At 65.2% G+C, this 15283-nt stretch overlaps 1 protein-coding gene across 1 annotated transcript; it reads left to right on the top strand.

The window, feature by feature from the left end:
• Nucleotides 1-1111: 1111 nt before the first annotated feature.
• Nucleotides 1112-10347, top strand: ZBTB4 (zinc finger and BTB domain containing 4). Its single transcript, XM_064737415.1, has 4 exons — nucleotides 1112-1215; nucleotides 3642-3722; nucleotides 4693-4769; nucleotides 6627-10347. The coding sequence occupies exon 4, from the start codon at nucleotides 6642-6644 to the stop codon at nucleotides 9717-9719; it is 3078 nt and encodes a 1025-aa protein (XP_064593485.1). The 5' UTR covers nucleotides 1112-1215; nucleotides 3642-3722; nucleotides 4693-4769; nucleotides 6627-6641; the 3' UTR covers nucleotides 9720-10347.
• Nucleotides 10348-15283: the final 4936 nt, after the last annotated feature.

Below are 15283 nucleotides of genomic sequence, written 5' to 3'. Positions count from 1 at the left end.
CCTGTGTCACTTTGTCCCCCATTTGTGTCCCATTCATGTCCCCTGTGCCTCCCAACTCCGTCCCCACTTTTGTCACCCCTGCCGGTGTCCCCTGTCCCCTCCCCGTCCCCCTGCCTGCCTGTGCCCCCCCCCCGGGGTTGTGTCCCTCACTTCCGTGTCCCCAAATGTCCCCCACAGTTGTGTCCCCAATGTCCCCCTGTCCCCCCCCAGTTGTGTCCCCACTTTTACCCCCAGCTGTGACCCCCCCACCCTTCCTGTCCTCCTGTCCCCCCAGTTGTGTCCCCCAAATGTCCCCCTGTGTCCCCCCATATCCCCCCCCCGGTGTCCCTCCTTGTCCCCCCTTGTGCCACCCCCTGTGTCCCCCCTTCCCCCCATGTCCCACTCTTGACCCCCCCTCGTCCCCTCTGGTGTCCCCCCACCAATGTCCCCATAAGTCCTCCCGGTGTCCCCACATCTCCCCGTATCCCCTCCCTTTCCCCCTTCTTGTCCCCCCCAGTGTCCCCCGTGTCCCCCCCACCCCCGGTGTCCCCACTTATCCCTCCCTTCCTCCCCCCATCTGCCCCCGGTGTCCCCCCAATGTCCCCCCATATCTCCCCTTATTCCCTGTGTCCCACCTTGCTCCCCTCTTGTCCCCCTCAGTGTCTCCCCATATCCCCCCCATGTCCCCCGGTGTCCCCCTCATTCTCCCCCAGTGTCCCTCCATGTTCCCCCCAATGTCCGCCCTGTATCCCCCTGGTGTCCCTCCATGTTCCCCCCAATGTCCCTCGGTGTCCTCCGGTGTCCCCCCGTGTCCCCCACGGCCTCCCCATGTCCCCCCTCATCCCCCCGTGTCCCCCCATGTCCTCCCCGTGTACCCCTGGTGTCCCCCCAGTGTCCCCCCGTGTCCCCCCGGTGTCCCCCATCTCCTCCCGTGTCCCCCCGTGTCCCCCGGTGTCCCCTCTTGTCCTCCCCAAGTCCCTCAGTGTTTCCCCCCGGTGTCCCCCCGTGTCCCCCCATGTCCCCTCGGTGTCCCCCCGTGCCCCCCCCGTGTCCCCCTCAGTGTCCCCCCCGTGTCCCCCCGTGTCCCCCCCGGTGTCCCCCCCGTGTCCCCGCTCCGTGGGGCGGGGGGGGTCCCTCCCTCCCTCCCACCCGGGGCCCAACGCGCCGCCTCCATCTTGTGCCGCCGCCGCCGCCGCCGCCGCCGCCGCGACATCCCCGGCCCCGGGACAGGCCCCGGTAACGACCCCCGCCCCCACCCCGGGACCCCCGAGCGCCGCCGGGACCCCCCCGAACCCCTGCCCTGCCCCCTCCCCACGCCCCCCGCCCCCCTCCCGCCGCTGTCACCGCAGCGCGACCCCCCGGGAATGGGGGAGGGGAGGGGGAGGGGGAGGGGGGGGGGGACACCGCGACCCCCACCCACCCCCACCCCCCCCGCACTGCCCCGGGTCACGCCCACCCCCCTCAACCCCCCCCGCCCCCTGCCCGCCCCTCCGAGCCCCCCCCGGCCCCCCCCCAAGCCCCCCTGGCAGGACCCCAAAGTGTCCCCAGGGCCCCCCAAAGTGCTCCGGGACCCCCCCAAAGTGCCCCCCCCACCCCAAACAGCCCCTCCCCTGCCCAGGACCCCCCCAGATGTCACCCGGCACCCCCCAAACGCTGCTGGGAGGGGTGGGTGTACCCCGGGGGGGTGACACTGGGGGTGACACCGGGGTGACACCGGGGGTGACGCGGGAGTTTGGGGGGGGCGTCTGCGTGTTTGTGCCGGGGTGGGGGGGCCCGAGGGGGGTGTGGGGGGCGCGTGCCGGGGTTGTTTGTGCGTGTCTGGGTGTTTGTCCGTCCGTCCGTCTGTCCCAGCGAGTCGCACGAGTGTGGGGCTGTAAGTGTCCGGTTGTTTGTGTGGCTGTTTGTCTGTCTGTCTGTCCAAGCGTGTCATCTCCGTGTGAGGCTGTGCGTGTTTGTGTGTGTCCAGTTGTTTGTGCGTCCGGTTGTTTGTGTGTCCAGTTGTTTGTCTGTCTGTCTGTCAGAGCCCGTCCTGTCTGTGTGGGGCTGTGCGTGTGCGGGTGTTTGTGCGTGTCCAGTTGTTTGTGTGTCTGTTTGTCTGTCTGTCTGCCTGAACATGTCGCATCTGTGTGGGGCTGTGCGCGTCCGGTTGTTTGTGTGGGTGTCTGTCTGTCTGTCCGAGCGTGTCCTGTCTGTGTGGGGCTGTGCGTGTGTGGGTGTTTGTCCGTGTGTCCGAGCGTGTTGTGTCCGTGTAGGGCTGTGCATGTCCGGGTGTTTGTGCGTGTCTGGTTGTTTGTGTCAAGTCCTGTGTCCGTTTGTTTGTGCAAGTGTTTGTCTGTCTGTCTGTCCGAGCGTGTCGTGTCTGTGTGGGGCTGTGCGTGTGTTTGTCTGTGTCTGGTTGTTTGTCCGTGTCCCATTGTTTGTCTCCAGCCGTACACCCTTATGAGGGTTGTGTGAGGGTTGTTCCTGTGTGGTTGTGCACCTGCCTGTGCTCGTGGCTGTTGTGTGTTCGTGTCCGGTTGTGTGTCCCATCCCTGTGCGGTTGTGCACCCATCTGAGGGTTGTGTGAGGGTTGTTTGTCCATGGACGGTTGTGCCTCTGCCTGTCAGGCATCCCTGTGTGGTTGTGTCATGTTGTTGCGCAGTTGTACGCCTGTCTGAGGGTTGTGTAGGGGTTCTTTATGTGGTTGTGCGTTTGTGTGTGGTTGTGTGACGTTGTTGATCGGTTGTGCACTATCTGAGGGTTGCATGATGGATTTTTGTGTGGTTGTGTGACGTTGTTGTGCGGTTGTGCACTATCTGAGGGTTGTGTGAGTGTTCATTGCACGGCTGTGCTCGTGTCAGCCGTCCCTGTGCAGTTGCACACCTGTGTTCGGTTGTGCACTGTGTCTGTGTGTAACTGCACATCTGGGCACAGCTGTGCGAGGGTTGTGAGGCTGTGGGTGTTGTGTCTGTGTCTGGTTGTGTGTCCTGGTGTGGTTGTGTGTCCGTGTGCAGGTGTTGTGTGTCCGTGTGAGGTTGTTGACCCGTGCACGGCTGTTGTGTCCAACACCTATCACGTGTGTTCTGCACGTGCAACAGGTGCTGTGGCTGTTGCGTGGGTGTGTCACCTGTGTGTGTGCACAGGTGTGTGTGTCACACCCGTGTGTGTGTCACACCTGTGTGTGTGTGACACCTGTGCTTTTCTGTGTGTGTCACACCTGTGTGTGTGTCCAGGTGCTGTGTGTTGTACCTGTGCGTGCGTCCGTGTGTCACACACCTGTGTTCGTGTCTGTGTCACACCTGTCTTTTATGTCACGCCTGTTTTTCTGTGCGTGTCACACCTCTGTGTGTGTGTGATATCTGTCTGTCACACCCGTGTGTGTCTGTGTCACACCTGTGTGTGTTCAGGTGTGTGTCTGTGTCACACCTGTGTGTGTCTGTGTCACACCTGTATATGTCTGTCACACCTGTGGCACACCCGTATTTGTGTCTGTGTTTTTCTGTGTTTTTCTGTGTTTTTCTGTGTTTTCTGTCCCACCCGTGCCTGTCCCGTCCCGCCCCCCCCCACGGTCTCTCCCCCCTCCCGCCCTTCCCGCGCTGACACTTCCGGGTGTCCCTTAACCCCGCCCATTTCTGGCCACACCCCCTTTAACCACGCCTCCTTTTCTATCCCCGCCCCCTCAGCCTCCGCCCGCTCCTTCCACACCGCCCGCGGCAGGACGGGGCCCCGTGACGTCACTCCCAGCCCAGCCAATGAGCATCCAGGTGAGCCCATGACGTCAGCGCCGCGCGCGCTCCCTTTCGCACGGGATGGGCGTGGTTCCGGCGGGGGTGGGCGTGGCCCGGAGCGCTCCTTGCCCCCTGATTGGCCGCAGGTGAAAGGTGTGTCCGCAGAGGGGGGAAGGGGGAGGGGTCTGAGGGGGGGAGGGGGGGGTTGTTTCCATGGCAACCGTTGGGTGACACTGCCCCCTCCCCCCCCGGTGACGTCGCGGACGGGACGCCGCTGTCAGGCGGCTCCGGGGGTACCTGGGGGCGGGGGAGGGGCGGGGGGGGATGGGGGGGATGGGGTGGGGGTCCCGAGGGGGGGGAGGGGGTGCACGGGGGGGTCCCTGCGCCTTTTCCACCCCCCCCACCCCAAAATTCCCCCGGGGCTGTTCCCGCCCCTCCCCCTCCCCTCCTTGGGTGCCCCTTCCCCCCACCTGCGTCACCTCCCCCCCTCCCCCCCCAGGTGTCACCCCCTGCCCTCGCTGTCCCCTCCCCCGTCCCACCCCCACAACGTCACAGATATGACGTCACACCGCCCCGACCCCCGTGTTGTCACCGGAGTCCCCTCCTGGTGACGTCATACCACCCTGAGCCCTCCCCCCCGCGCCCTGACGTCACACCCATCCCCTCACTGCGATAGCCGACCCACGATGCCACTCTCCCATGTGATGACGTCACGCTCTGATGACGTCATGTCCCTCCTTTTGCTGTGACGGTGACGTCACGCTGGAGGATCCCTCGCTGTCACTTTGTTACCCGTGTCCGGGTGTTGTGACCCCGGGTACCCCCAAATCCGGGTGTTCCTACCAAATCTGGGTGTTTTAACCCCAAATTTGGATGTTTCACCCCAAATCCAGTTGTTTCCCCCCAAACCCAGGTGTTTCACCTCAAACCCAGGTGTTTCACCCCAAAATCTGGGTGTTTCACCCCAAATCAGGGTGTAGTGACCCCTCTATGTCCCCCCTCCCAGGAGGCCCGGCCGGCTGTGACCCCCCCCCGAGGACCCCCGGAGCTGCAACACCCAGTCCATGAGGGCCCCGCGCACAGGTGGGCACTGGGGGGGACTGGGGGGCACTGGGAGGGCACTGGGAGGGTACTGGGGGATACTGGGAGGCACTAGGGGGGCACTGGGAGGGTCTGGGGCATACTGGGGAGCGCTGGGTTTCTCCCCGTTGGTTCTGCCCCTTCTCCCCCCACCATTCCCGGTGGTTCTGCCCCTAGTCCCCCCGCCGTTCTCCCGTTGGTTCTGCCCCTTCTCCCCCCGCAGTTCCCGTTGGTTCTGCCCCAGCTTCCCCCGCAGTTCCCGTTGGTTCTGCCCCGGCTCCCCCCGCGGTTGCTCCGCGGTGGTTCGGTCCCGTCCGCCATTTTGAGCCGCCTCAGGCCGGGCAGGCCCCGACACAAAATGGCGGCGCTGGGCCGGGGACAGTGAGCCCGGGACAGGGAATAGGGGAGCCAAAACCTCAAAATAACCCCCGGGACAGGTGACAGAGTGATCTCAGAACCCCAGAGTGACCCCAAAACCTCACAAGGACCCTCGGGAAAGGTGACAAAGTGACCCCAAAACCTCAGAGGGACCCCAGAACAAGGGACAGGCGACACCGGACCCCAGAGTGACCTCAAAATCCCACAGTGGCCCCAAATAGGGACCCAGGTGCCTGGGTGACTCCAAATTGTGGTTACACTCACCCAGGTGACACCAAATGAAGGATTTAGCCATGCAGGTGACCCCAAAAAGTGAATCCAGGTGTCTGGGTGATCCCAAATAAGCACCCAGGTGACTCCAAGTTGTAGCCCCACCCACCCAGGTGACTCCAAATGTGGGATCCAGGTGTCTGGATGACCCCAAATAAGAACGGGGACCAATATGGTCCACCACCAGGTGATGCCAAAAGGGATCCAGGTGTCTGGATGACCCCAACTAATGGTCTCCAGGTGACCCCAAATGTTCACCCAATGGTGATCCCAACATCGTGCCCCACCCCCAGGTGACCCCAAACCGTGTCCCCGCCATGCAGGTGACCCAAACTATGGGCTCTCAGGTGTCCAACCGTGCCCCAACTGACAGGGTGACCCCAAACTAGGTCCCCCCACCCAGTGACCCCAAACATGTCCCATCCAGTGCTGGTGACCCCAAACTGTGGTCCCCACTCCCCCAGGTGACCCCAGACCATGTTGCCACCCCAAATGGTGACCCCAAACCGTGTCCCCACCCCCTGCAGGTGACCCCAAACCGTGTCCCCGTCCATGCAGGTGACCCCAAACCGTGTCCCCGCCCCTCAGGTGACCCCAAACCGTGTCCCCGTCCATGCAGGTGACCCCAAACCGTGTCCCCACCCCATCAGGTGACCCCAAACCGTGTCGCCACTCATCAGGTGACCCCAAACCGTGTCCCACCCCCATATGACCCCAAACCGTGTCCCACCCCAAACAGGTGACCCCAAACCGTGTCCCCACCCCAAATGGTGACCCCAAACCGTTCCCCCCTCATGCAGGTGACACCAAACCTGTGTCCCCACCCCTCAGGTGACCCAAACCTGTCCCCGTCCATCAGGTGACCCCAAACGTGTCCCCCCCATGCAGTGACACCAAACCGTGTCCCCGCCCCTCAGGTGACCCCAAACCGTGTCCCCACCCCTCAGGTGACCCCAAACCTGTCCCCCCCCCCATATGACCCCAAACCATGTCCCCACCATCAGGTGACCCCAAATCCGTTTGTCCCCAACCACCCCTCAGGTGACCCCAACCATTTCCACCCCTCAGGTGACCCCAACCGTGTCCCGTCATGAGTGACCCCAAACCGTGTCCCCACCCCCCCAGGTGACCCCAAACTGTGTCCCCACCCCTGCAGGTGACCCCAAACCGTGTCCCCGCCCCTCAGGTGACCCCGTGCCCTGTCCCCCGCAGGTGGCCGGCGCGGGGATGGCTCCGGTCGTGGAGGTGTCGGACGCCGGGCACTGCCGGGCGCTGCTGCTGGAGCTGAACGAGCAGCGCCTGCGGGGCCAGTTCTGCGACGTCACCATCATCGCCGAGGACACCAAGTTCCGCGCCCATAAGAACGTCCTGGCCGCCTCCAGCCCCTTCTTCAAGCGGGCGCTGGCGCAGGAGCCCGTGTGCCCCTCGCCCGCCCAGGTGCTGGAGCTGCCGGGCGTGCAGGCCGGCGTCTTCTCCGACGTGCTCAACTTCATCTACAACTCGCGCCTGGCCGTGCCCTCGCCGGCGGCCGCGCGGGCGCTGGGGGCCGTGGGCCGGCGCCTCGGCATCCCCTCGCTGCAGGGCCTGGAGGCCGGGCCCCCTCCTCCTCCTCCTCCTCCTCCTCCTCCTCCGCCTCCGCCTCCTCCAGCTCCGGCTCCTCCAGCTCCGGCTCCTCCGGCTCCGGGGGACATGAACGGCACCTGGACGCCGCCCGCGCCCTCCGCCGCCGAGCTCAGCCCGGGCGAGGAGGCGGCCGCGGAGGCGTCGCCGTCGTCGCCGTCGTCGCTGCGCTGCGGGCTGTGCGGGCGCGGCTTCGGCTCGGCGGCGGCGCTGGGCTTCCACGCCAAGCTGCACCGCGGGCGCCGCGGGCTGTGCTGCCGGCACTGCGGCAAGAGCTTCATCCACGTCAAGCGCCTGCAGACGCACGAGGTCGGCTGTCGCGACGGCGACAAGGATGGGGACGGGGACGCCGCCGGCGCTGTCGGCACTGATGTCACCGTCACCGGCAGCGCTGTCACCGCCGCCGTCACCGCCAGCAGCACCACGGCGGCGCCCAGGGCGGCCAAGAAGGCGCTGCTGCTGCGGCACCGCGCGCTGGAGCCGGGCGCCGAGCAGGAGCCGCTGGTGAAGGTGGTGGACGGGCAGGTGCTGTACCTGTGCGGGGTGTGCCAGCGCTCCTACATGACCCTGTCGAGCCTGAAGCGCCACGCCAACGTGCACTCGTGGCGCCGCAAGTACCCGTGCCGCTACTGCGACAAGGTGTTCGCGCTGGCCGAGTACCGCACCAAGCACGAGGTGTGGCACACGGGCGAGCGCCGCTACCAGTGCATCTTCTGCTGGGACACCTTCGTCACCTACTACAACCTCAAGACGCACCAAAAAGCCTTCCACGGCATCAGCCCAGGGCTCATCGCCTCCGAGAAGACGCCCAACGGCGGCTACCGGCCCAAGCTCAACGCGCTCAAGCTCTACCGCCTGCTGCCCATGCGCGCCAACAAGCGCCCCTACAAGACCTACAGCCAGGGCGCCGTGCCCGACGGGGCCGCGCCGGCGCCCGCGGCGGCACCGGGGGACGGCGGGGTCACGGCGTTCCCGGCGTCGGCGCCGCCGCCGCGGCCGGAGCCCGCCTCGGTCATCGCCTTCGGCCGCGCGGCGCCGTCGGTCATCGTGCGGGGCGGCGGCGGCAGCGGGGCCGCCTCGGTCATCGCCTACAACGGGCGGGCGGGCGAGGAGGCGCCGGGAGCGGCCGAGGCGCCGGCGGCCGCGCCGGTGACGCCGGCGGTGCCCATCAAGAAGCAGGTGCTGCGGGAGTACATCGAGGCACAACGCGCCATCGCCGGTGCCGCTGCCACCGAGGAGGGGACGACGACGACAACGACGCCCCCAAACCCGCCCGGGGGCGGGCGCACCATGACCTACGTGGCCAAGCCGGCGTACGCGGGCTCGGCGGGCGAGGGGCTGTGCCAGATCACCGTGCGCATCGGCGAGGAGGCCATCGTGAAGCGCCGCATCTCCGGCACCGACCTGCGCGGGGACGGCGCCGGGCAGCGCCGCGGGGACGGCGACAACGACAGCGACGCCGAGGACCGGCTCTGGCGGCCCTACTACTCCTACAAGCCCAAGAGGAAGGCGGGCGGCAACGCCGCCAACGCCGGCACCGGGAGCGTCGCCGGCGCCGCCAAGAAGGCGCGGTGGCGGCGCAAGCTGCGCTCGCTGCGGCGGGCGCCGGGGGACGGCGGCGACGGTGACAATGACAACGGCAGTGACAATGGCGACGGCAGTGACGCCGCGCGGCGCCGGGAGCGGCAGCACCCGTGCCGGGTGTGCGGGAAGAGCTTCCCGGCGCTGCGGAAGCTGCGGAAGCACCAGCGGGGACACGAGGGCGGCGCCGCGGTGACGCCGGTGGGGACGTCGTCGTCGTCGTCGTCGTCGTCGGGGGGGCGCGTGGGGCGGCGGCCGTCGCTGCGCTTCACCTGCCCCACCTGCGCCAAGGTGTGCAAGACGGCGGCCGCGCTCAGCCGCCACGCCCAGCGGCACCGGCGGCGCTCGGCGGGGTCACCGCCGGGGTCACCGCCGGGGTCACCGCAGGGGTCACCGCAAGGGTCAGCACAGGGGTCACCGAGGTCACCACCAGGGTCCCTGGAGGGGTCAGCGGGGTCACCACAAGGGTCATCGCAAGGGTCACCGCCGGGGTCACCGAGGTCACCGCCGGGGTCACCGCCAGGGTCACCGGCGCCTCCCACGGTCATCGCCTACACCCCCCCAGCCGCAGACAAAGGGGGGCTCCCGGTGTCCCCCGCGGTGCCACCACCCCCGGGTGACCCCGGCCGCGGTGATGACATCACCGGTGACGTCACAGGCCCCGCCCCCGCGGGGGCGTTCCCGGTGCAGGAGCAGCCGCTGGCGCTGCTCTGCCGGGCCGCGGCCGGGGGGGACCCCGAGCTCGGGGCTGGGGGCGGGGCTGGGGGGGCGGGGACAGCGCCCCGCGCCCCTCCCCCGCCGGCCCCGCCCCCTCCCGCTCCCGGCGCGTTCCCGCTGCCGTTCGGGCCCCGCCTCGTGGCCGCGTTCCCGTTCCCGTTCCCGCTCCCGCTCGCGCTCGTCCTGCCCGAGCCCGAGCGCGGCTTCCTGGGCGGGGGGGGAGGGGCGGGGGGGGCGCCCCTCCCCCCCCCGCCCAGCACCACCCCCCCTCACCCCCCCGCCCCCACCCCCCCCAGCTTTGGGTTCCCCGGGGGGGGGGGGGGGAGAGGCCCCGGAATGCGGGGGGGGGCACCTGAGGGGTGGGGGAGGGGAGGCCCCGAAAAATGAGGGGGGGGTCCCCAAAAATGAGGGGGAGATCCCAAAATGAGGGGGGGTCCCAGAAATGATCGGGGGGTCCCCAAAGTGAGGGGGGGTCCCAAAAATGAGGGGAGATCCCAAAATGAGGGGGGGGTCCCCAAAGTGAGAGGGGGGTCCCAAAAATGAGGGGGGGTCCCTGCCCTGTATTGGGGGCAATGGAGGGGGTGGGGGTCCCACAGATGTTGGGGGGGGACCCCATAGGAAAAGGGGGAGGCCTATAATGGGGAGGGGTCTCCCATGGGACCCATAGAAAATGAGGGACCCCATAAATTTGGGGGAGCCCCATAAGAGGTCGGGGGTCCCCATAGGGAATTTGGGGATCCCCATAAATTTTGGGGGGTCCTCTAGAGTTTCATGGCCCCCATTGAAGTTTAGGGGCTCCCAAAAATGTTGGGGGTCCCCAAAATCATTTCCCTGAGGAAATGGGGACCCCCATAGGAATTTGGGGTGGGGTCCCAGGGACCAGTATGAGACTGGGGGGGGCACTGGGGATACTGGGAGATGGGAGGGGCTTCCAGTCACCCCAAAATGGTGGGGAGGGGTCCCCACCCCCCCCCTCAAGCACAGGGACCCCCAAAAAACAGCAAAGCCCCCCCAAAAACAGCAAAGCCCCCCCAAATACAGGGACCCCTCCCCCCAGAAATATTCGGGCCCCGCCCCTCCCCCCCCCCCAGCGTTTTGCACCCCCCCCAGGGGCCCCTCCCCCACCACGGGGACCCCTCCCCCCATTCGGGCCCCCCCCCACTATCCCGGGGCCCCCCAAAATCCCAAAATTCCCAAAATCCCCCAAAATCCCAAACCCCTCCCCCCCCTCCTTTGGCACCTTATCGGCATCGCAGCGACATTCCAGCCGGGGGGAGGGGCGAGTGTGCAAGGCGGGTGTGCAAAGGGGCAAGGGGGGTGTGAGGAGGGGCCTGGTGCAATGGTGGGCGTGCAAAGGAGGGGCCTGGTGTCGGTGTGAGTGTGTAAGGGGATGTTTGTGCAATTATGAGTGTGCAAGGGAGGGTCTGTGCAATGGTGAGTGTGCAAATGGGTCCCTGTGCAAATCTGAGTGTGCAAATGGATCCCCATGTAGTTGTGAGTGTGTGAATGGGTCCCTGTGCAATGGGGAGTGTGCAAATGGGTCCTTGTCCATTTTGGGGCGTGCAAATGGCTCCGTGTGCAATTCTGAGCGTGCAAAGGACTCCTCATTCAGTTGTGAGTGTGCAAACGGGTCCCTGTGCAATTCTGAGTGTGTAAATGGGTCCCTGTGCAATGGCGAGTGTGTAAATGGGTCCTCGTGCAATGGTGAGTGTGCAAGGCCCCCCCTCGTGCAAGGCCCGTCCCCCCTCACGCCCCTCGTGCAAAACCCCCCTTGCACACCCCGTGCCCCCCTTGCACACCCACGGCCCCTCCCCCTGCTCCGTTTCACACCCACTCACACTCAGCTCACGCTCACGCTCTGCCACACCCGCCGAGCGTGCGAGGGGCCCTTGCAGGCCTTGCACGAGGATGGGCTGTGCTTGTGCAAGGCGGGCGTGGGAGCGAGCAGATCCTCGTGCAAGGGTTGTCCTCGTGCAGTGACCCGATCCTTGTGCAAATCCTTGTGCAAAAACCTCCTTCTCGTGCAAGAGGACGTTCCTTGTGCAAGGGTCCTCGTGCAAAGCCCTCGTGCAAGGAACATTCACACGTGCAAGGAATGTTCCTTGTGCAAGAGATTTTCCTTGCGCAAAGTGCGTGTGCAAGGATCTTCCTTGTGCAAGGACCCTCCTTGTGCAAGGATCCTCGTCCAAAAATTGTCCTCGTGCAAGGATCCCCGTGCAAGGATCATCCTTGTGTGCAAGGGTCCTCGTGCAAGGGACGTTCCTCGTGCAAAGTGTGCGTGCAAGGATCCCCGTGCAAGGAATGCTCCTTGTGCAAGGACCTACGTGCAAGAACCCTCGTGCAACGGGGGTGTGTGCAAGGATCCTTGTGCAAGGGACGTTCCTTGTGCCAGGCGCGTGTGCAATGATCCTCCTCGTGCAAGGACCCTCGTGCAAGAACCCTCGTGCAAAGGGGGTGTGTGCAAGGATCCTTGTGCAAGGGACGTTCCTTGTGCAAGGCGCGTGTGCAAGGATCCTCCTCGTGCAAGGACCCTCGTGCAAGGATCTTTGTGCAAATTGTCCTCGTGCAAGGCGCGTGTGCAAGGATGGTCCCCGTGCAAGCCCCGCCCCTCCCCGTGCAAGCCCCGCCCCTCCCCCCCGCGGCCCCTCCCCCCTTTTGCACTTTCGTGGCCGCGTTTGCTACTGACGGACCCCCCGCCCCTCCCCCACTGTCCCCAATGTCCCCAATGTCCCCTCCCCCCTCCCGAGCGCACTTTAGGGGCAAAACCGAACGGAAACGGGCAAAAAATGGAGCGGGGACAGAACGGGGACGGGGGGGGGAGGGGACACGGAGGGGACAGCGGGGGTGGCACCGGAAATGGGGCGGGGACACCGAGGGTGACCCCAATGGGGGATGTCCCCAATGGGGTGGCCCTGGGGATGTCCCCAAGGTGATGTCCCCAAGGTGATGTCCCCAATGGGGTGACCCTAATGGAGGATGTCACCACTGGGATGTCCCCAATGAGGTGGCCTTGGGGGTGTCCCCATTTAGGTGACCCTAATGGGGGATGTCCCCAAGGCGATGTCCCCAAAGGGGTGGCCCTGGGGATGTCCCATGGAGGTGACCCCAATGGGGGATGTCCCCAAGGGGATGTCCCCAATGGGTGATGTCCCCAAGAGGATGTCCCCAATGGGGTGGCCCTAATGGGGGATGTCCCCTATGGGATGTTCCTAAGGAGGTGACCTCATTGGGTGACCCCATGGATGTCCCCAAGGGGATGGCCCTGTCCCCCACTGGGATGTCCCCAAGGGGATGTCCCCAATGAGGTGACCCCAATGGGGGATGTCACCACTGGGATGTCCCCAATGAGGTGACCTCAGTGGAAGATGTCCCCAAGGTGATGGCACCAATGGGATGTCCCCAATGGGGTGGCCTTGGGGGTGTCCCCAGTGCGGTGACCCTAATGGAGTGACCCTAATGGGGGATGTCCCCAAAGGGGTGACCCCAATGAGGTGACCCTGGGGATGTCCCCAATGGGGTGACCCTGGGGATGTCCCAAGGCGATGTCCCCAAATGAGGTGACCCCAATGGGGGATGTCCCCAATGGGATGTCCCCAAGGGGGTGGTCCTGGGGGTGACCCCAATGGGGTGACCTCAGTGGGGATGTCCCCAAGGTGATGTCCCAGATGGGATGTCACCATTGGGGTGGCCCTAATGGGGGATGTCCCCTATGGGATGTTCCCCAAGGAGGTGACCTCATTGGGTGACCCCATGGATGTCCCCAAGGGGATGGCCCTGTCCCCACCGGGATGTCCCCACTGGGGTAACCCCATGGATGTCCCCACTGGGATGTCCCCAATGAGGTGACCTCAGTGGAAGATGTCCCCAAGGTGATGGCACCAATGGGATGTCCCCAATGGGGTGGCCTTGGGGGTGTCCCCAGTGCGGTGACCCTAATGGAGTGACCCTAATGGGGGATGTCCCCAAAGGGGTGACCCTAATGGGGGATGTCCCCAAGGAGGTGGCCCTGATGGCGGTGACCCTGAGGGTGTCCCCAAGGCGATGTCCCCAGTGGGGTGGCCCTGGGGATGTCCCCAATGGGGTGACCTCAGTGGGGATGTCCCCAAGATGTCCCCAAGGTGATGGCTCCATTGGATGTCCCCAATGGGGTGACCCCATGGATGTCCCCAAGGGCTGGACCTGTCCCCACTGGGATGTCCCCACTGGGGTAACCCCATGGATGTCCCCACCGGGATGTCCCCAAGGGGGTGGCGCTGTCCCCACCGGGATGTCCCCAAGGGGGTGGCCCTGTCCCCACCGAGGTCACCCCACACATGTCCCTCACGGGATGTCCCCACTCCCCCTCGTGTCCCCACGGCGTCCGTCCGTCCGTCCGTCCCCTCTGGGCTGTCTGTCCCCTCGGGGTGTCCCCACAGGGGAGGGGTCCCGGGGGGTGGCGGGGGGTCCCCGGGGTGTCCCCACGGCGGGGTGGCAGCGGTGACAAATGTCCACTATTTATCTGCATCAGTGAGTGTTAGAGACGCCAATAAACACCGTAGAGCTGAGGCGGCTGCGGGGACAGCGGGGACACTGGGGGACACTTGGGGACATCGAGGACACTGGGGGACATTTGGGGACATCGGGGTGATTGGGGACATCGGGGTGATTGGGGACACTTGGGGACAGCGGGGTGATTGGGGACATCGGGGACACTTGGGGACATCGGGGTGATTGGGGACATCGGGGTGATTGGGGACATCGGGGACACTGGGGGACATTTGGGGACATCGGGGTGATTGGGGACACTTGGGGGGATTGGGGACATTGGGAGAGATTGGGACATTGGGGGGATTGGGGACATTGAGGACACCCTTGGGGACATTGGGGGGATTGGGGACACTGGGGACATCGGGGACATTGGGGGATCAGAGGGATTGGGGACATTGGGGACATTTGGGGACATTGGGGACATTGGGGATCAGAGGGATTGGGGACATTGGGGGGATTTGGGGACATTGGGGGGATTTGGGACATTATGGGGATTGGGGGAATGGGGGCATTGGAAATATCGGGGACATTGCAGGGATTGGGGACATTGGGAGAATCAGGGGGATTGGGGACATTGGGGACAATGAGGACAATGGGGACGTTTGGGGACATTGGGGGATTGGGGACATCTGGAGCATTGGGGGCATTTGAAATATTGGGGACATTGCAGGGATTGGGGACAATGGGGACATTTGGGGACATTGGGGACACTGGAGACATTGGGGATATTGGGGGACATTGGGGGGACATTGGGGGATTTGGGACAATTTGGGGACATTGGGGGGACGGTTCCCATTGTGGGGACACCGAGGGACATCGGGGGTGACATCGAGGGGTCCCCAAATCCAGACCCCCCCCACGGAGCAGCAACAACCACGATTTATTGTACACGAACGGGGGGAGGGGACGGGACCCCCTTTTTGGGGGGGGTCCCCAATTTTTTGGGGATGGTTCCCCCATTTTTGGGGTGTCCCTGAGTCACGGGGGGAGGGGGGGCCATGAGGTAAATTTTGGGGACCCCCCCCCAGGTGGCACCGAGCTGAGATGGGGGGGAGTCCCTGAAATCTGGGGGGGGGTCCCTCGAATTTTGGGGTCTCTCCTATTTTTTTTTATTGGGGGGGGTGTTGATTTTTAGGGTTTTTTTCCTTTTTTTCACCCCCACTCCAAACACCCCAAAAAGGGGGGGGACACCCCAAATTTGCACCCCAACTCTCGGTATCCTCAAGGGGGGGGTCCCCACTTTCAAGCCCTTTCGGGATGGAGCCCCCCCACTTTTAGAGCCCCCCACATTTCACGTGTCCCCATCGCCCCTCCAAATTTTGGGGTGCAATCCCACTCCCAGCAATTGAAATCCTCCCAAATTTTGGGGTCCCCCCCTCTCACACCAGCTGTAGAACCCCCCCAAATTTCGGGGTCCCCTCCCC

This window comes from Zonotrichia leucophrys, unplaced genomic scaffold, assembly GCF_028769735.1.
Source record: "Zonotrichia leucophrys gambelii isolate GWCS_2022_RI unplaced genomic scaffold, RI_Zleu_2.0 Scaffold_55_320004, whole genome shotgun sequence".
NCBI lineage: Eukaryota > Metazoa > Chordata > Aves > Passeriformes > Passerellidae > Zonotrichia > Zonotrichia leucophrys.
Note: the sequence above shows the minus strand (reverse complement) of the source record. Positions and strands in the feature narration are given on the sequence as shown.

Bases quoted from the DNA above. Each gene is read 5' to 3' on its own strand.
- ZBTB4 (XM_064737415.1), top strand. From the start codon at position 6,642: ATGGCTCCGGTCGTGGAGGTGTCGGACGCCGGGCACTGCCGGGCGCTG.